The sequence below is a fragment of the Balaenoptera borealis genome (assembly GCF_965194805.1).
Source record: "Balaenoptera borealis genome assembly, chromosome: 15".
Taxonomy (NCBI): domain Eukaryota; kingdom Metazoa; phylum Chordata; class Mammalia; order Artiodactyla; family Balaenopteridae; genus Balaenoptera; species Balaenoptera borealis.
In genome coordinates, this window is record NC_138871.1 from 45969154 (window position 1) to 45990732 (window position 21579).

The following is a 21579-nucleotide window of genomic DNA, read 5'->3' on the forward strand; positions in this document are numbered from 1 at the left end:
TGGAAGCCACCCAATCTGTGGTACTTTGTTTTAGCAGCCTGAATGGACTAAGACAGCCTGTATTCATCAGCTACTCAGAGGCCGCTGATTCTCAACAGGACATAGAGCCTGGTCTACTGGCACCAAAGTCAGACTCTCTGGGTCTGAATCCAGGCTCCCCCACCTACTGCGTGTCCTTGGGCTAGTTCCTCGGCTTCCCCTCTGAGGGGTGGCTATCTCGGAGCGCTGCTGTACACTTGAACAAATGCAAAGTATGAAGGGCTGGGCTCTTAGTAAGGATCCATACACGTCAGCTCTTTGGATGACGGGCTGCCTACCAGTTACGTGATTTTAAACAAACGCTCTAAATACCCCTTTGCCTTTAGTTCCTTGATTATAATGATAAAATGTGGGATGGAGTCAGGGGAAAGGGTGTTGGCCTCTCTTTCAGCTCTAACCATTCCAAGATTCCCTGTCCTGGCCCCTGTCAAAGGTCTTTCCATTTAATCTAGAAACACGCCCCAGAATTCTTTTTAAGAGAAAGAGGTAGGAGGAGGATAAAATACATACATGTAAGATTAAAAAGTTAGAAACTTTCAACTAGGAAAAACACCTAGAAATTGAAATAATTACACTTCTAAAAAAAATTCTGCATTTTTAACTGTTGTAAGTGAAGTCTGAGCTTGCACAGACTCCAAACTCCAAACAGTGTGCAAGAATAACCTTCGCTCAAGGAGTAAGACACGAACTCACCAAGAAAGGCAGGTGGAATTTTACACATTAACCCCCGTCAGCTTTCCTATGCCTCAGTGCGAAGGGAATCTGTTTCCAGACTTGTTCTTTTAGAAACAAAATCTACCCTTCTGAAGTGAAGACAGCTCCCTATGTGGACTAGGCAAACTCGACAACTTTCATTCCAGTTTCTCACACCATCTTTTACTCTCTTTTAAGGGAAAGCAGCATAAAACCTGTCTGTCATCATCGGTATTTAATGCACACCTGCTACACACATCAGGGCAGGCCACGTCTTGGGGACTCTGGAGACACACACACACACACACACACACACACACACACAGAGGAAATGTAAGACAAGGCTGCACATTCAGGAGCTGGGGGGCGGTGGGGAGAGAGATGCTTCACGGAGGACGCAGAATGTGAGCTGGGCCTTGGCTGGTGCAGAATCAATACATGTTTGTGGAGCGGGGGATGATGTGATAAAACTGCTGCGGGAGGTGGGGTCATGTCAGACACCAACCCTGCAGGCCATGCAGTGACATCAGCCTCAAAGGAAAGGGAGAAACTACGTATCAGCATTTACAGGTTCAAGCACAGAAAAAGGCAAGCTGGCAGGAAGCTAATTAGTCAATGACGCAACCCAATTCACGTGGAGAATCCTGGAAAGGGCTGTGTGTGCCAGCTCCCCGCCACGGGCACAGACCCGCTGTCAAGAGAAGCTGCTGTCAGGACGCCCTTCCACGCTCTGATTGCTACAGGCCAAAGGCAAGAGAAACAGGACTTTTTACTCTACAGAACTGAGGCGATGCTCCAGGAGAGTCCTGTTGGCCTAAGGCCAAGAGCAATAGTTAGTGAATGTAATGGTATTCACTCTGTTTTCAAATCATTCAGGAACTAAATGACAGAAACCTGCAGAAGAGTTCTGTTTGCAAAATAAAGTCACTGATTGTTGCAATTAAATCTCCACTAACGATGTCACCTTCACAGTGGTTCCCCGCCTCAGACCTATTTAATTAGAAGCGCTGGGGCTGGGACCAGGGAACCTGAATGAGTAAACGGCTTTCCCAAGGCAGGTCCAGGCTTAGGAACCCCCCATGCAGGGAGTGTCTCTGTACAGCTCTGGTTTGGTCCCCTACCCCCTCCCTCCTCCCACATACCCACCCAGACCACTGAACTAGAGCTGCCCGATCCCGAGGGAAGCGAGAAGGAAAACGACTGGTTAGAGGTTGATTTCAGCGTTTTAGTAAGAATACAAAGAGAGCTATAATTTGATTTCTGACATGGCCCTTTGTTGGTGAGATTTTTATTTACGTAGGGAAAAAAAAAAAAAAAACAATCAAACTTCATCAAAGGGGCTTAACAGGAAGGGAAGATACAGAGAACACAGCCACAGTGGAGACAGGACTGTTTGGACTTTTGTTTGCAGGGTAACCTGACGCCATGGTAAGAAGTGTTTCCTGAATTTCAGATTTTAACTGAAAAGCAGGGGCATGAAGCAACAGCCTGGAGAAAGAACCAGTCATCAGGCCGGAGGTGCTTCACAGACGAGAAAGGCTGAGCTCTCTTCCAAGGGGTCAGGAGCGCGCACAGCAGCCCTGACTGGCTGTGTGATCCCTGGCAAGGCTCCTCCCTTCCCTCATAAAGTGAAGGAACGGGACAAAGTGACCTTGAGAGCACCTTCTGGCTTACAGTATTCCTATACTTAGAACCTTTCCCTCGGGTATAACAAACCCATAAAATCGTCATCAATTCAAACAAGCAGAAGGCTTTTTGGCACATCCCCCCTGAAAACTGCTTCCTCACATCCAAAGGAGAAGGAGAAGGTGAAAACAGAGCCCACGCATGTGCCATGATCCTAAGCAGCTTTGCCTAAAGATATTCTATGACGCATGCCACAATCTGGCAAAGTTCACACAGTCTAGTGGTAGTAACCTAGCATCGACCACACCCTTACACCTCTGCTCCTGAACGCTGAGCAGCAGACACCAGACGTCTACAGTAGGTGTCGGCGAAGTGGTGGGCTAAGACGCAGCCCAGAAACCCTCTTATTTGCCAGGAGAGTCAAGACTTTCAGGGGCTAGCAAAACTGAGGGAGGATATGGCTAGCTGCCACATGCCTACAGGGCAGCCAAATGTGACCCGCCGCTCTGCTCAGCTGACTCTGAGATGACATTTCAACCTGGTCTTCCTGGTCCCTCTGGAATGGGGAGGCCAGTTTCACAGGGATGCTCATACCCAGGAGGGAGGCCGAATCGCCGGGCCAAGTCCCTTACCTGGAAGCGCAGGATGATGGTCCAGATGAGGCCGAGGGTCAGCCGGTGGTTCCCATCCACGATGTCGTGGGACCCCATGTTCTCAAGATGGACTCTCTGCTCCTTCAGGAACTGAAGGGCCTTGTCCACGTTCTCCAGACAGTGGATGCGCATTCGTCCCTTGGTGGGTTTAGGCTAAAACAGATGAGCAGAAGGTGGAAACAGATCATCCAAGAGGGCAGAAACCAGCTCAGAACTACAGCCCAGAAAGTGCACACGTGCCCATTCATGCAGCGCTTTCCGACCCATACCAAAACGTTAAAAAAAACGTGCTCATTCAGTCCAAGGACAGAGTTTATCTAACAGCCTTAGAAAAGTTTACTTAAGGGATGGTAACCGATCACTCTTCAGAGGTTTTTGTTTAATCATGGAAGTGACACAATTTACAAATGAGCACAGAAGCTGGAAGCTTAGAGAAAAAGGAACCCAGTTTTCATAAAGAATTTCAGAGCTACTACTGCCATCCATATGATTTTTGCAGATGCACAGCGAAAACACCTCTGAGGACTTTCTGGCTGCTTTAAACGTAAAAACAGGTTTGCCACCTGCTGGTTTGGGTCGTTTCCCAAGGTTGGCTCAAGATGAAAAAGGCGGGACACTCCACCCAATCAGCGGAATTTTCAAGTGCTGGTTTTGTGAGGATGATGGAGGGGGGTTGAGTAAAAGGGTGTGACTTACTGGAAAGAAAGGATAAAGTAAAAAAAAAAAATATGAGAGTAGTCTAATTTGACTACCTCAAATGTCTATTCCTTTTAATCAGTTATATCAAAATCAAAAAAAGGCATTTTCAAGGTGAGCGTTTTAAATAAACAAAGCAATAGGTAAAGATACACACACACACACACACACTCGAAATTTTCAGTGGGTCTCTATCATCTCCTGTGTCAAGAACAAGCTCATGCCTCCATCGCCCGCCTCCATCCTTCCCACCCTCCTCTCTGTCGCCCGTTACTCCCCCTTCTAGCTGAGGTTGCACCTCAGGCTGATCTCACTACTCCACAGAGCTGCCACCAGGTTGCCCACACGCCCCTGGCCAGAAGATGAACCTGGCCTGGCTGCCATCCTACCTCCTCAGCCAACTCATTGTACCCTACCCACCTTTCAAGGTTCAGGTCAAGGCACATCTTTCCTTCTAGGAGTCATTTCCAACCATTCCAGTTCTCACAGGTCTCCCCTTCCCCCCCAAACCTATACGTCTGTGGTCTCTGTCTGGACCACAGAGTTCAGGAACTAATCACATATCTTATATTTTTGCTGTTATTTCGTATGTGTTGTTTTTATTACTTCCAACTTGACTACTGCCTTGAGAGCAGGGATGATGTTTTATATGCCTGCTATATCCTCGGTGGCCTCTGGTTTGGTTCAGCACCCAGGGCCGACATGGAGTGACCTGAACGCCCACAGATGGACTGGGCAGCGGTGTGTGCTATGAGCCGGCCTCACAGAGGAAAGGCAGCCAGGTGTGCAGCAACCTGGGCACACGCAGGTGTGGGCGGCAGCTAGTCCGACGGTAAGGTCTTGCCTGCTTCCCACTTTACCCTCTGTAGCTGAGATCCTCAGTTAAGCGCTAGATGGAAAACATGTAAAGAGAAGATAACTTGGCTAACAAGTGACCACGTTAAGTACCCAGTCTCAGATTATGTTATTTTTTTCTCGACTTTCTCTTCTACAAAAAAGGACTGGCAAACATAGAAGAATGTGCCTTGACCCCGAGGAAATAAGATTATGGCCAGAGGCCTTACCACAAGTGGCAGATTTTTTCAAATAATAGCAATGGAAAAAGAAATGTCTCTAAAAGTCAAGCTTTTCACGCTCCAGTTGGCCCTCCGTCCCCGCGGGCGGCAAGTCCTGGAACCAATCCCTCTTCGGGCATCGAGGGAAGTCTGCATTATAAGAGTTTACTTACAACCTCCCACCACCCCCCGCAAAATGGCATCGTCTCTCAGAAACGTCACAACTAATACATTTCAGGTATGTCAGAAATGCTAGGATTTGTTATTCATGTTAGGTCAAGTGATAACATTACATCAAAATCAAGCAATATGGCGAGGTAAGAAAAAGATCAGATATTTAAAACAGAAAGTGGTGGCCTCCATCTAGGATTCCGTGAGCGACTGTGTAGACACAGTCTGAGGCCGACACTGGAGCCCCCCTCTTCCAAGGCACGCCCAGCAGCCTCCTCCCCTGGGCCCCCTCCTAACAGGGGAGATGGCCCTGATGGAGGGGTGTGCCCAGAGCCCTCGGGGGGAGAAGTCCCCGGACTCTGCACCTGGTTCTCGCGGGCCAGCTTTCAGTTCTTCTCATTTTCTCTGGATTAGCGGTCATTTCTTGAGGTTGACAAAGTGACCACCCACAGCGGTCCCTTGTTCTTCTCGTGTCCAGGTGGCTCCTGCTGAACCTCTGTTCAAAGTTGAGGGGTGGGGATTAACTGCCTCTAAGGAAGCATGTGAATTCTGGGGCAGGGGCTCCTGCCATTTCTCATTGCTCTACAGAGGCCTCTTCCTCTCGTCTCTTTAATGCCTGCGCCCTGACCAGCGAGCCTGTGACCAAACAGCGTGTGTCAGGCACCATACGCCCAGGACCGCAGAGCAAGAGGGACGGAAGCATTCTCCTAATGGCAGCAGGTATCTGCGAGGCCAGAAGAGGTTATGTCCTAACTGAGCGTGAGAGGAACAGTGTGGATGGAATTAGAATTGGTAAAGTTAATTCGAGTACCAGGACCCACAAAAGAGAGGCCACCCCAGTGGCTCGGCCCACGTCACAAACCTAAGTCGGACTGCCCTTGAGGGAAACAGCTGTCAAGGAGCCCAAACACACACCCATCCCAGTCCTCCAGCTCACCTCGCCCCAGAAAACAGGACCCGCTCGCCTCCTAAGGAAACCTCCAACCTCCTAGCCAGTCACGCCCTGCTCCCGCGCTGCCCCTTTTCTAACCTCTGGAAACCTGCTCTCGCCCCAAATCCCTAAGGAAACATGCTCCACCACTTGTGAGGCACGGCACTCCTCTGTCCACGGACTGTGTCCCCTTGAATAAAGGACATCAAACTCTTTACTAAATTGTTTAGTTCTGTCATCTGACAGAAGGACCTGAGCAGCAGGAGAACAAGGAACAGGCTGGGGGCTGTAAGGACCTTCCCAGGTTGCAGCAGGCGTAACTACAGTTGGTCCTTTTAGACTTTATCTTGAAACACTCAACTTCAAACGTGTGTGAGACACCGCTCAAGCCTCTGTTCTCTCGTTACAAAATCCCAGCCGACTGTGTGTTCGTTTCCACGTGAGTATGGGGTGCAAGGGTGTGTGAGGGGGAGGGCTGCGAGAGGGGTCCAAACGCTTTCCTGCAGGCTGGAAAAGCCCAACGCCACGTGGCAGGGACGCCGTGCTGATGCTGAGTGGCCATGCCAGGTGGGATCTGAGGATGGTTCACCCCAGACCTGGACACAACGTTAAGTCCCCTCCAGCACCAGCCATCAGAAACACTAGTGCGTGGGAACACAAAGGAAGGAACTAAAATAAAAACGGCAGAGAAACACCTTTGGGTAAATGATCAGACTTCTTCAAATGGTTAAAAAACAAACCTCACCAATTTCCAAAAGTCAGAGGAAATGGAAAACTTTCAGGAGACCCCCTCACCCCACTTGGTTTTTTTTTTTTTGCAATTCTCCCAAAAATCAAACCAAGATTCGGGGGGATGATACTCTGCTCTTCTCCCCCTAAAGCTTTTTTGTTTTTAATTTTCCTACTGCTCCTGGCCTTTATATCTTTTAAAACATCAAACACGAACAAACCAGATCTCTGTATATGCTTCTGTTGGGCAATTCAGCATAGAAGATGATGCTAATGTTAAAATGCCCACATTTAAGTTACAATTTCCCCACTTTCTAGCCAATCAGCGCCTTACTTCTCAAATGTCTGTTTATCCATAACATGGGGATAATATGAATAATTATCTCAAAGGGCTGCTACATAAATGAAATGGTGAACTAATGATTATGGTGTTCTCAAACCCACAAAGTGTGTCTACCAACAGGGGTGCCTCAAGGATTTTCCTCCCAACGATTCTACTTAAAAGAGGGGGCTCCCCCTCTCCATGCCACTTGGGCTTCAAACTGTTTAGAAATAACACACCTCTCTGTTAGACAACAGGAAATGTTCAGGGTCTAGACAGAACTCTCCCACTGAGAGGCAGAGAAGTTGGTATACGTCAACTGAAAGGCAAATTTAATACCAGAAGGGAATGTGCCCCCAAATAATGGTAATGATATTACTCCTCTAATCCTGACACCCCAAATTAAACTCTGGACAGAAATAAAAGGAAAAGGTGGTAGAGAAAACTTATAACTGCCTGCTGCCTGGAGGGAGGGGAGATAGGACGAGAGAGCGGAGAGGATGTGAAAACACCCAAACCTCAACACTTAAGGCCTCTATACACAGTAAGACCTCTATGACTCAGAGCTTACTAGGAAACAAGGCTGGAAAGCACGATTTACAGAGATATTTTAAATATTACTATTATGCTGTGCAGCTAGTAATTCAAACTAGGCTAAATGTTGTGCAGTGAAAGTTGCTTCATTGCCTCACTATACCTCTCTATGTTTTTCAAACACTTTCCCACATTTCATCTCAATCGAAGCTCACTCATCTTCGGTGGCATATTAACCCCTTTTTAAACCAAAAGAATAAACCAGATGTGGCGTGATTAGATGATGTACGGGTGGCACAATGAGGGGGGAGTAAGGATCAAGACTAAAACTCAAGAATACCAACTCCTGAAACTCATGCTGTATCTGCTTCAGAGAGGGCTTCTGAAGTGTTTTAAGGCACGGTACCTGGGCAAGTTTAGGGGGCAATCATTACAGGGAATTTATTTTAGAAGGGTTAATGACTGCACAGAACTATATACACTGAAACACACTGGGTCATATAAACGGCAAAACTCCCAAGATCTAAAAATTCTTAGCTGCCATTTCCTGTGCCACTATGTTAACCTATCTGTTAGGTGGTTTACATTTATTTAATCCTCACACTAACACTGCACAGCAATAGTTGTTATTATTCTTGTTATTTTGCAGATGAGAACTTGCTGGCTTAGAGGGGTGAGGTGATGGTGCGCGGCTGGCTGGTGTGCGGTGAGCCGGGATTCCAGAGCGCGCCCTCTTCAGGCTACACCGGGAACCAAGGGCAGTACACACACACACGTCTACGTGAAAGGAAATTACGAGGCTCGGTTCCCATCTGGCAGACAGTTTTCCTTTTTTTTTAAAAGAGCTATTTTTATTTTTACTCAACCTCCATCTTCTCAAGAGGAAGAAGAGATAACAATGGAGAGAACTGAACACCGAGCAACTGGGGGAGGGGTGCATCGCTCAGGGATAAACACAAGCCTCGCCCCAAGAGTGGCTCGCCCTGCCGAGAAAAGGAACCTTCCCTGTCTCGTCTCCATTAATTATTGTCAAGTTCCTAGTGCGACACAGGTCCGTTCCCACGGCAACATGCGCATTTCTGTCCTCTGTGTCCTTTCTGATGGGGCAGTTTGAGATGCCACTTAGGAGGAGGCAAGGATCAATACCAGACTCGCGTGCAACTCAAGCAAGGGGGGCTCTGCAGGCGCGGGCTCCTCTGAGGAAATGCCGACTTTAACGGATCCTCCTTTAAATCAATCTAACAAGTGTCCCTGCTCTTCCGCACCAGGGCCTGTGGGCCTGTGTCTTGTGGGCGCTTTTCCTGTTTCCCCTTCCCAAGGTCCCTTCTGTCCCTTCTAGTCCCAAATCTCTATCAACCACAGCTCCAACCCATCTGGGCCTTCCTCCAGACCCATCTTCTTTCCAACTCCAAAGGAGGAGTGGGAATTACAGGGCTAAATAACCAACCTCCAGAAACTGACAATATACTCCTGATTGCTTATTAGAGCAGCTAGTCCGAGCCCTGCCCCTGAGAAGCGGTGTGGTCCTGGGCAAATTCGCCAAGTGGGCCCAAGGCCCTTAGAAAGGAAGGAGGGGGCTGGATGCCGCCACCCCCCACCCCCCCATGGCTCTGCCCCGACTGTCACTCAGCCTGGAGTTTGGATCGATTACACGCTGTGAGGCATCAGGATTTGCAGAACTGTGGAGTAATCACGATGGCAGGCTTTTTGTCAGAGTCTAGAGATGGAAAAGAAAAAGCAAATGTTTCCTGGAGCCATTTTTAGCCTCCTTGAATAGAAGAGGAAGACATAAAGGAGGATTCCTGGCAGGGTATTTTGGGAGGACCCTGGGGAGCTGGGCCACTCTTCTACCCTGGTTAAGCCCCACTCCCTCTGATTTTCTTCATGGGTATCCAAAGCCACCTTGAAGCCACCTGGAGCAACAGCTCTCCAAGGGTTGCAGGGTGGACAGAACACCAATCCTGGGAATTGGGAGAGGCCGACTGCCACATGCCAGCTGGATGGGCTTGATGGCTGCTGACTCTCAGTTACAGGACCTATGAAATAAAGGGATCTAACTTAGTGGCCACTAAAGTCCCTTCCAGCTATAAAATACAACCTATGTGTTGGAGGGTGAAAGACTCACTAGCATGCAAGGTGAATTCTAAAGTGCCTCCTGATCTCTCGTTTAGGTGAGGAAGAAATAGAGAAAAGACACTACTGGTCTCAGTATATCAGAGCAATGGATACTTGCTTATATTTTTGCCTTTTAATCAAAAATCAGTGTTTGCTACACACACACACACACACACACACACACACCCCACTACTTAATACAGAGGGTAGGATGGGATAGCAATTTGGGATTTGGGGATAGGAACTCCAAAATCTCCTCTGATACAACAGCCAAACTCATTTCACATTATGTCCCCAAACACCTCCCTACACATCACACTTTGAGCTTTAAGAAGAGTATAAACGATTCTTGCCCAATTAAAATTAAACAGGAAACAACATACTTTGTTCCATTAATTCCTGCCCGTCTCCTTCCTGGTTGGGACCCACTCCCAAGGAGAATCTTCTCCTTTAGCAGGACTCAATGAGAAAGGAGGGGACCAAGAGACAGGAGAGTAGGCTGGAGTCCAAGTTATATTCCCCAGTAGTGATACTGGCCTTGGGCGAGGCCCTGGTCACTCACTGCCCGTTTCTCCTATAAAGCGTAAGTTGTCCCCTTGATTAGACTGTGAGAACTAAACACATTATGCATGAGACAGAAAACACTAAAAGTGACTGACCATCATCACTCCTTCCAAAAACAAACTCCAATTCAGCCAGGATGCTTTCCCTACACTTGTTCCCTCCTGCCACCCACCCTCAAGCGCTCTCTTCACTCTTCCTCACGGCTGACACGCGGCCCCTCCTTGACACCCCATCCAGAAGGCCCGTTTCCCCTTCTGAACTCTAGGGCTTTGGGGCCATTCATTCAGTACTTTATCACATGGTATTACTATTACCTGTTACTATTAATTCACTTTTAGTATGTGTGCAATTAGACCCGAATTTAACAGGGGCATTCTTCTGTGTCTGTTTAGAACAAAAGCAAATTCTCCCACACAAGAGACATTACAAACAACAGGCAGGTTCTGTGGCCAGTCCATAAAACCCCGTTTCTATAACAATACATGCCAGCATGTTCTCCTAACAAAGGCTCTATGTAAAACGCACTCAGGGTAGTTCAACGTGGGATTTGTCTAAGGCTTAGCAAATCTCATGGTAAATCTATCTTCTCCACCTAGCTCAGCCTGTTTTGGAATTAACGGTGGTAAAAAAAAAAAAAAAAAAAAAAAAAAAAAAATCCTCTTTTTGTTGCATTGTCTTCTTTGAGATTGATTAACAGAATAAGAAGACAGAATATCAGGAAAACATCAAGCAACCAAAAATCAGTGGTACCCGCTATTGGAAATGGCAGGGGCTGGGGGGAGGGCAGAAGTGTTCAGAAAACCTTGTCCTCTTGGTCAGAGGCGAGGGCTCAGTCTGGCAGGAGCAAGGCAGGAAACTGTCTTATTCAGAACCATCCTTCATGCCGAGGCCCACGGAGGGAAGGGGGCAGGCACTGGCCAACTTCGAACTTGGATGAGGACCCGTGGGCTCCACTTCACCCCCGAAGTCCAGAGGCCCCACTCCCTCCAAATGTCAGTGGGTTGCACAGGACAAACCTTTACCCCTCAAGTCCCGTTTCTCATCTGGCCCTGGGACCTAGGACCAATGACAAAGTGACCAGCACAGTGACCGCTTCTACCTGGTCAGTTGATGTCGTAAAGGGTGGTCTATATTCTTTATGGAACTTTAAAGCAAGACATTTATGAACTTATAGTACATGGTAATTTCAGAGTAACACATTGGAAAGGAAAGGTTTTCTTTGTCATCAACCCAATCCCGATTAGCAGCAGCTTCCGGGCTCAGCCGAAGAGTTTCCTCACTGCTCCAGGATCTGACATACCTTGCGGCAAAGAGAGCGACAACTTCCGGACACAGATCCCGCCCAAGTCAGGAGCAGATGTGAGGATTCCTGCCCTCTCATGTTCCCCAGTACACTGGAATCAAGTGCCTTGATAACCCAAAATGCCTACCCAAAGCCTGCTCAAATCTAACTCAAATTTTATTAAGCCAAAATGCAGGGTGGGGTTAGGGTGGAATGCTCTGGATCATTAAGCTAATGTATTTCTTTGAACTTAGTAAAAATAAGACAAATCTCCCCCTCTGTAAAGAGGGATGAGTTGGCTCCAAGCGTCTATTAATAAAATAAATTTAGATACCGCAGTCCCTCAAACATTTATCTACCACCTACTGCCAAGCTGGTGGTAAGTGCTGGCGCTGAAACGCCGATGGAGACATGGCTCCAGATGGAGTGCAAATGTTTATGTGACCCCGGGCTTTGGATCACTGGTGCAGAAAGCCCAGTGCTGACTGAACGTTATCTGATGATACAACCGTTTAGCTGTGGACATTAATTTACCCAGGCCTGGAAGCTCTAGCAACCTCATTCGTTTTGGAATCTGAAGATGCAAGAATCCTTTGGGGTAAGCCCTCATGGATGGATGTCCTCTCCTGCGGGGAGGGTCTCTAACGTTGAGTCCCTGGCAGCTTCTGCAGCCAACAGCAGAGTGTGGTCTGTGTCCCTTCCAGAAGGCTCCATGAACCAAATAAACCACGGGGCCAAAGAGGCCGAAAATCTCCAGTACAAATGAACAAGAGCTGTAGCTCACTCTATCTATGGTATCCTTACTTTTGGAATAAGAAGATTAATCAGACTGCCCAACCTATAGTCAGAGTTGGCTGTGAGGAAAGGATAATAAAAGAAGTCAAGGCTCTTGGGGTTTTACAAAGTGGTAAGTCATGGCTAAACACAGCTTCTGCCACTGACTGCCTGAGAGGATGGAGATGGCAGCCCTCTCATGCTTCTCTATCTCTACTCTCCCAGGCCTCTGGGTCACTGCAAAAAATATATATATATAAATATATATACTGCTGGCAGCAAAGAGGAGTGGGAGGTACCTGCAAACAACCAAGAATTATGCTTTGCTGGTTGCTTTTTTTTCTCCCTAATGTTTTTGTTGCCCTTTCCAGAATAAAGGGCAAAGGGTCTGATCCCGTTTATTATGTGGACATTATCAAGGACACAATCTTCTTGGTATGAAAGAATTATGGACCTTCCAGGGTGAACAATTTACTCCCCACAGCCCTGAAGACGGGACCCTATTGGGACAAAAATTAATGTTCAAACTAATTTCTAGTTTCAGGTGACCTTTAATGATTTTTTTTTTTTTTTAGCTACTTTCAAAACATCATTCAAAAAAACCCAAAAATCAATAGACAATCATACTAGGTTAAACATTAAAAGGGAAAAAAAAATGTGGGGCGGTTGAGAAAGTCTGGTTACCAAAATTGTATTTAAAGATGAATATCACAATAATTCTGGCCTAGACTCACGTCAAAAAACAAACCAAAATGACCAGCCCTCCCCCTGTGGACCCACTGCTCCCACTTGCACCTTACACACCGCCTTCAGGGCAGCATCACGGTCACGGAGGCAGGAGCCTCCTTTGTTTCTCCAGCGTGTCTAGCTTGACCCACAACCTCTCAAGAAAACGAGGCAACATAACGTGCACGCTCAGGGAACAAAGAGCGTGTGGACCACAGGCACTGAGGATGAGGCGGGGCTTCACTGTCTCTTAGAGGAGGCTGTGCTTGAACGGAGGGGCAGGGAAAGGGAAACCTGATGTTCTTACCCGGGCTCAAAGGGGCCATTCTGCCTGTGGGCTAATGACAGGACAGGGTGCAACCGCAGCCCCTGGCCTGTGGTCAGAGGTGTGTGGGTCGGTCTGCATGCAGACCCACCGCGGCTGTCAAGTTACGGGGTGGAGCTCGAGTTAAAAGTGAGGCTTTCTGGCAGCCCTGCCAACCACCAGCATCATGTTTTCCTGGTGATGTCACTGCAGATGTGGGCTCGATCCCTGGGCGTCAGCCTGCCTTTGGCTGGGCCCCCACCAGCACCTATGGAACCGCCTGTGCTCTGGCAGAAGACAGCACCCATTTCCACACCAAGGCGAGACAAAACCTGTTGGGTCAGTTACAGTGACTGGTTTAAGATTCCTCAGTTTAAGGTCCATAGACAAAAGTCACATCAGAGACAGCCATGGCAGCTCTGGGAAACAGAATGGGGAGAACAGTTTCACTGTAGGCTGACAAACTCCCCTGCCCAAAAAGGCGGCTCGGGGGAATTCATCAAAGCTCCAAGTTTCCAAGGAGACACAGCACCAGCCTCTCCCTCCACCCCCAAAACAAGAAGTGTGCATGGAAGAAACCAAAAAAACACCAGGGACCATTGAATTCAATTCCTGCCACCTTAAAACAGCAGCTCAGATTTTCCAGAGAATCAGTAAGACACAAATTGAAAAGTATTCCGTGATTTCAAGGGATACAGGTACATCCTGGAGCCAGGACCCAAGGCTGGCCCTTAAATTTCCAGCACCGTGCCCTGTTCAACAGGGGACACCAGCCAAGATCTTTCTGACCAAAGGTAGTAACCTTGCAAATAACCAGAATGAAGCCGCTTCACTACAGTTCAAGAAAATCACCCAGATTCAGAATGTTACCCTGGAGCTTTCCCCATCGTGCTCACCTCACTTATCAAGAGTCTCCTCCTCAAAAATATCAACCGTTAACTGCAGAAATCAACAGGAGACAACTCCACACTTGATTTTTCAAAAAAACATTTTCCCACCTACAGTGCACCACACTTCACATCCCCTCTTACCAGTCTCTCTCCGGAGAGGACCTCCAGCAGCTTGATGAGCATCCGTCCATCCCGAAGGTCAGTGTACAGGTCTGTGATCCGGCAGGACACCCGGGCGAGGTGGGAGTTGACCCACTTGGTGAAGGTCTTCTTCTGCACGGCTTCACGTTCATCTGCAAGCAGAGGAGAGCTCACTTTACCACCAACCACAGCCTGGGCAGTGGTGGGTGTGTGCCAGTGGGGGCATGAGACACTGGCCAAAGGAAGAAGAGCAAAACTCAACTGTAATGAACCTTAGCTCCTCTAAAGCACGGTCAGCAACTCGGGAATAGAGGAACCATACAATCCCTGAACACTGGAGCCCCTAAGCATAACCACCAGCAGAGCATCCTTCGCTCGCACTCATCTCATTTCCTCCCACCTCTGCTGGAGAGGCAACACGACAGAGAAGGTCACGGTGGGTTCCTCTGCACCCCTGCCCGATAGTATAATACTTGGCTGGTAAAGTTTCTAACGTGGGCGTCAGCTATTATTCCTCCCCAGTGGGGCGGACGCACACAGTACACAGAAGGACGTGGGGCAGAAGAGCTCAGGAGACAGCCAGAAATTGCTTCCCTCAGGTACAAAGGATCAGGCAACACCTGACGAGATAAATTCACTCATGACCTTGATCTGCAATGACCCTTTCACCTGCTGAGTGGGATGTTCAGTGAACAGCAGAAACAATGGTGGGCAACTTGGCAGAGTACAAGGAGACCTGGCCAGGCACTGGGAGAGCAGGGCCTGGGCCCGAGGTTGAGGTTTCGTCAAAAATGTGCTGAGACCCTGGGCTCAGTGTTCCCTTCCGTAAAGTGAGTAGACGACTATCATCTCCAAACTTCAACCATTCCTTGAAAAGGCAACTGCTGGTTTATGGTCCAAAGTGGGGTAGCTGCACATCTAAATCATCCAGGAAACAGTATTAAGTTTTTCAAGCCTCAGTGATCAAGCTCTGTCCAATTCAAAGCACAAAACTCTAGACACACGTGCCTAGAACCGGCCCTTCACATTTCATACAAATGGGCTTCCCATCTTCTTGCCTCTGCAGAATGTTCTAAATGCAGGCTGTTGAAGATCTTCGACAGGGATCCACAGAATGTGCCCTGGACCCACCGACTCACACTCCCTGACTGTTCTCTACTGAGCTACCCTTTGGTCACATACTCACCCCACTTCCAGTTCCATCAGCATAAACCTGTCCTAAAAGGACCCAAGACTTCCTCCTTTCAGCGTTAGGCCCAAACCCACCAAGATGCTTATGAACCAATCTACAAAAAAGGGAGCAGACTCCAACAACTTTTTGTGTATTTCAGCATCACTGAGTGACAGCTAAAAAGCCACCCTTGCTGATGGGGCATGAACTTGGTGGCCTGGGTGTACTGGGTTCCCAGGCTGCCCAGGGTATCCTGGGAATGTCTGCAGGGAAGGCTCTGCTGAGGCCTCCACCCACCACAGGGAGGGAATGAGGCAGAGGCAACAAGAGATGAGCCTTTACTGCTGCCAACCTGGCAGGTGAGGCCACCGGGCCACCTGCCAAGACAGCCGCCCACCTTCGAAGCCAGCAGCTCCTCCTGGCCCAGCCTTCCCCCGAGGGAACAGCCCGCCACAGGGAAAGAGGGCCTTGCCTCGCAACAAAGGCCAACTGAAAGCAAGGGATCAGAAAGGGCAGGATGGGGGAACAAGGAAAAAGGCAGTGAGGGGCACAGTGCAGACTGAAAAAGGCACTGCACCAATAACATCATGATCGGTCGCAGAGAAAAGATCCCATGCATTATTCGTCACACAATCATCATGATGGACGGTAACTTCATGACAGCGACACAGAAGCTGTATTTTTTGGCCGAAGGTTGGCTGTTTGGAAAGAGCAGGTCCAGAGCAGAGTACACAGACACATGAAGCTTCTCCTAAGGACACGTCACAGATGGCAAGTAACTCGAGGTTCAGGTGCATTTAGGGTCAACTAATTTTTTTCTAAATTATAATATCTTTTACGTGCTACACAGTTGGAAATGTCTTTAATAAAGCCCTTGATGGGTATCCTAGGTTGTTATTAAAGGGTCTGGGGCTCCAAATCGCTACCACACCCAGCCTATCACGGGAACAAGGTCAAAATGAAAACCTGCTTGGATTAAGTTATTTCTAAATAAACAAGTACCAAATGTGTCCCCAGCCAACTGTCACTGCTTTGGGTGAATCTCACATTACAGAAACACCCCCGGCTTCCTTCAGGTTCTGAATTAACAGGTTCCTTTACAAGCAGATTCGAGGATCTCCTCCTAAAGACAGTGCGCTCCCACAGCGCCCTGTCCTGAAGAGCTGGAGGCTGACCCCAACCCTCCTCCCCATGAAGACGCAAGCAAGCAAAGAGGCCACGGGTGGCGCAGAGGGAACTGAGTGGAAACAGGACAGGCTGAGGATCTGTGAGAGGACGGCTCCCCAGGGCTGCTGGGGTCCTCAGAACCTCCTGGAAGAAGGGAGGAAAGAAGAGAGGGAAGAGAAGTTCAAAAATAAAATTAAACAGAAGGAATGAGCGCTTGCTCTCCTGCTTCCCAGCTCTCTACTCTGCCCACCCCCACCTCAGGAGCAGGCTCCAGGTAGCTTGAGCATGCTAGAAAAATCACGGAGGGCTCAAGTTCCTCGGGCTTACTGGAAAAGGCATGGAAGATTCCATCCAGGGACTGGACCAGAATCAACACCCTTACGACACACAAGGGGCAGGAAATGGGCTCAGCCGAGAGACACAAAGCCCAGCCAACTCAGCGTGTCCTCTTACAATGGAGCACTTGGTGAACAACAAATGCTTCTGAAACCGGAAGGAGGGAAAGGGAGGGAAAAAACCTACCCAGAGGGCCAGCTGAGGATGAGGCTGCCTGTCCTTGGGGACTCCGTCCTTTGTTCCACCCTTCCTGGGAAGGCGCAGTGACATCACCCCTCCACTCCCAACCCAGTGAAGCCAGGCCAGACGCCTGCCCGAGGAGCTGGAGGCCCTTGACGCAGACAATGGAAGACAGTCCAGAGGCGTGTTCCCAACTTCAAGCTGCTGTCACCGTGCCCGAGCTATGTGAGGAGGTGGTGGGAGCAGCAGAGAGAAGAGCGCCCACCTTCTAGTTCTACAAGTATGAGCAGCTCTGGGAGTCCTCACAAGCTCCACTTGATCTGGTTTATTTAGACCAGTGGTTCCCAACTGGGGGCAATTCTGCTCCCTAGGGGACACTGGGCAATGTCTGGAGACATTTTTGATTGATTGTCATAACTGGGGGGGCAGGTGCCACTGGCACATAGTGGGTAGGAGCCAGGGACGCTGCTAAACACCCTACAGTGCGAAGGGCGGCCCCTACAACAAAGGGTTATCCAGCCCCGAATGTCAGCAGTGCCTGAGCTGGGTTGAGAAACCCTGCTTGAGACATTCTGGGCTTACACCAACTGGAGTTGACATTAGGACACCCAAGTTGGGGTACTATTCATTCATGACTCCCTATGCCTGCATCAAAGGCTTTTTGATCCGGATGGTGTGCCTGTTAGCTGATGGCAGCAGAAACTCCCTGCCCTCAGGCCCATCCAATTCCACAAAGAGCTGGCTCCTTCCTTGCAAGGCAGAAGGACAACCGCGGGGGTGGGCTCGGTCTGGGTCAGTGTGACACGGGCATTTCTGTCCCCCGTGCCATTTCTGTCCTCCTTTTCCCTTTCAGGGCCTTGTATTGCTGTTAATCAAGCCAAAGCATGCCCGCATCTCCCCCCGAGGAGAATTCACCTGGATGAGCCTGATGCTGCGGCAGGTTCCCACCCGTCTCTGCCCCAAACTCAGCAGTGGTGCCTCCGAGGAACGGGGACCCCACAGCTGCTCCCTGTGAGTATCCTTCAGCTGTACTTGCCCCTCTCCCCCACATGATACTTATGTGGAGGGACTCACCTAAAGCTTGCTCTGGCATTCAATGCGAGGACGTCAAAGTGCCCAGCGTGTTGTAACTCTCATACCTTGGTTCCCTCTCCCTTTCCCCAGCAAAGCAGCCCTTTCAACAACTCAAACTATTCAAGAAACTTACCAGGGATCATGGAATCATATCATCTCAGGGTGGAACAAGGCTTTACAAGTCATCTGAATCAGCTTTCTTTCAAAAGCAAAAACTCCCTCCTCCTGCACCTGGACCAGCTATTTTAAAATTCCAAAAAAAGGAGGGGGGGAACTGTGTGTGTACACAGCAGGAGGTTAATAGTTGTACAGAAAGAAAACGACTCGTTCTTTCTTATTAAAATAATAATAGCATACACAGCGTACTTACTACGTCCCTGGTACTGCTCTGTGTGCTTTACACTCCTAACTACTCCATTAGTTAGGATCTGTTAACTCTCCAGGGCAGGCTGGCTCCAAAGCCCAGGTTCAGTCACTATGCAATAATGTCTCTACCACAACATCAAAATAAAAAAAAGTTTCAATGATACAACATATAGAATCAGCCGTAATCTCACCATCCTAACCCAAGTCTTTATTTTGTGAAAGGGTCCACTCCATCACTGGGTAGCTCCAATCGCTGGGATGCCGTCTCCATCGAGACGAGATCTGGCTCTGTGACCTGCCGAGGAAGCTTGCTCCACCTTTGAAGCTACAGAGAATAGGGCTCCTCACTCCTCCACGTAAAGGCCTTCAGGTGTGAACACTCCTCACCGACCCCTCTTTGCATGACTGTCACAATGTGGTGGGCAGCGTGGAACCCAAGATGGTACCTGAAGACACAGCCACCTCTCGGTGGCCTACTGATACAAGCCTACCTACCGCACACCTAACCGATACAAGCCTACCTACCGCACACCTAACCGATACAAGCCTACCTACCGCACACCTAACCGATACAAGCCTACCTACCGCACACCTAACCGATACAAGCCTACCTACCGCACACCTAACCGATACAAGCCTACCTACCGCACACCTAACCGATACAAGCCTACCTACCGCACACCTAACCGATACAAGCCGGGACTTGAGGCAGCCACAGCAGCAGCAGTCCGGAGGCAACAAAAGTGGGGAACCACGTGAGCAAAGGGCAAAAAGAACCCAGCAGCCCTCTGCGGGAGAGAGCCTGGTGAGGCAGTTTGTGTGTCAGTGCAGGGGTGGTAGTCAGGAACGGCTCTTAAAGCAGCTCTCAAAAATAAGTTTGCCAGAACCACAAATTCTACCAGAACGTCCGTGGAACCCCGAGAACCTAGGAACCAGAGCCGTTCCAAGTGTGAAGATCCAGCCAGCTAAGTCTTCTTAGCTCCACAGCCTCAGACATGAACTAGCCAACCACCTGGTCAATGAGGACCACTGGGAAGCAAACAAGAAACCCAACCTTGAATGGGTGACAACATCTGCGTTGGCCTCTGATTGTAAGGACTGAATTATAAATGGCTTTCTATTATGGTGCTCTTTCCCGAAAACAGAATTTCACAAGATGATGTGCCTGCAATGCACCATCATGCATCTGAAGAGCAATTTACGCTTTCTCAAAGCTCACTAGATCTGCACACCAACTCCGTCAGGGAGGTGGGACACCAGCGTAATCTCCAGCAAAGCCCAAGGCTTGGTGAGGTGGTGGGCTGCTCAGTGTCACCAGCCAGCAGTGACACTGGGAGTGCCGGGTGGGTGTCTTTGGGTGTTGTTCTGTCTCTTCCACTGTTTAGGTTAAGAAGGATTAGGATCCTTTCCTCTGAGTATCTAGACTCACTTGTCTTTTGTTGGTGATACCTAACTTGAAATTTTTAGAAGACGTCTTACAGAAAGAGGAGGAGATATTCAGAACAGAGAACCGTACTTGCTTAGGATCAACCAAAAGGCTGTGAATATCCTCTCCATCCTCCCCTTCTAGAAGCACATAATCAACTTCCTTTCTCTTTAGGGAATGACTATGATCAATATTGGAAGGCTGGAACACTTCAAAACTTACTTACTCTGGAGAATTGGCTGTAACTGGAAAAATGAACATTGTGTTAGCATGAGTTAAGCTACAGGATACAGAAATAGCTTTGATGAACAGAAGGGCATTGTGTTATGGAAATGATTGTACAGTATCTTTCTGCAACACCCTCTGTACAGAATGCTAAACATAACCACATTCACCATATGCCACAGCTCCAGCTATGGAAAGGGACAGGGGCCAGGGATGAAGAAAGGCCTGAAGGCATGTAACCATCTCTGGATGGAAAATAAGGGAAATACAGAAACGGGAACTGACCAATGACCCCATTTATTATTCCCTCAAAGACTGAATTTATACCTGGCGGAAGAGAGCAAATCTTTCTTCTACTTTTCAAACAGTCCGAACCTGCTGATACAACCCAATAATGTTTTCTATCAGGATCTTCCTCAATTGTGCTAAGATAAATGGCCTATCTTAAGCAAGGGCTGGCAATCCCTTACTTTTTTCTCCATATAAACACATAGCTAAATTAGGTACAGAGTTGGGTTCATAGAAGGAAAGGAGGTACAAGGATGGAAGCGGAAAAGACATCAAAAGGAGATGGTAAAGCAAGTGTCCCATGAACACATCCCCACAAGTGGCTATTTAAATCAACAATACTCCAACATTTTACGAAGTGCATACTGCATGCAGAACTCTCTATATAAGACAAGCTCTCCTGCCCTCAATGGACTAGAAGTCTAGCTGGGGAAACTTTCTACATGGAAAGTTAAAGAAATAACAAAAGATATTACAAAACAGTACAGGATCAGGTGCCAAGAGAATGATTTCAACAATGTATTTTTGGGTGTTTGGAAGAAAAAACTCACTACAATTAGGATGGTTTCGGGTCCCGTCATCCAACAGTTACTAAAATCCCCGGCCTTCTGCCTTTCCCATTCTTACTCTGCTTAAACATCACTGCCATAGTCGTCTTCCCCCAAACAGTGGTTTTTCAAAGTTATACCACTGAACCCAACACCTTCAAAGGACCCCAGCCATCTACAAGAGGGTCCAAATCTGAGCCTGGTGTTCAAGCCTCCTCAGCAGCCTCCCCCAGGGCACCTGCTTCGTCTGGGATCTTCCCTGACACCCACCCATCTCTGTGTTCCAATCCAACCCAACAGATCTTCTTCACTCATCGTGTTCTCAACTCTCACCTTGCACATTCCTTCTTCCCACCTTTGCTTACACCATTCTCCTAACCTGGAACGTACTTGCTCTTCTTTCGCCCTTCTTTTAAGACCCAGGCCAAGAGTCGTTCTTCCAAGAGGATCTCACTTGGTGGGATGAGGTCTCTGTCCCTCTCATCTTTTTATTATGTATCCTGTGTCCTATCTCCTCAGCTAGCCTGTAACTGCCTCCAATTCTATATCCATT

General features: G+C 48.5%; 1 protein-coding gene across 5 annotated transcripts in view; it reads right to left on the bottom strand.

Moving 5' to 3' along the window:
* SPTBN1 (spectrin beta, non-erythrocytic 1) overlaps nucleotides 1-21579 on the bottom strand; it is a 195803-nt gene that overhangs the window by 54376 nt on the left and 119848 nt on the right. For all 5 annotated transcript variants that reach the window (XM_082357918.1, XM_082357919.1, XM_082357920.1 and 2 more), the window contains 2 exons: nucleotides 14246-14397; nucleotides 2991-3164 (listed from right to left, as the gene is read on the bottom strand). In XM_082357918.1, coding sequence (XP_082214044.1) covers nucleotides 2991-3164; nucleotides 14246-14397 — 326 coding nt within the window. The remainder of the gene's footprint in view (nucleotides 1-2990; nucleotides 3165-14245; nucleotides 14398-21579) is intronic.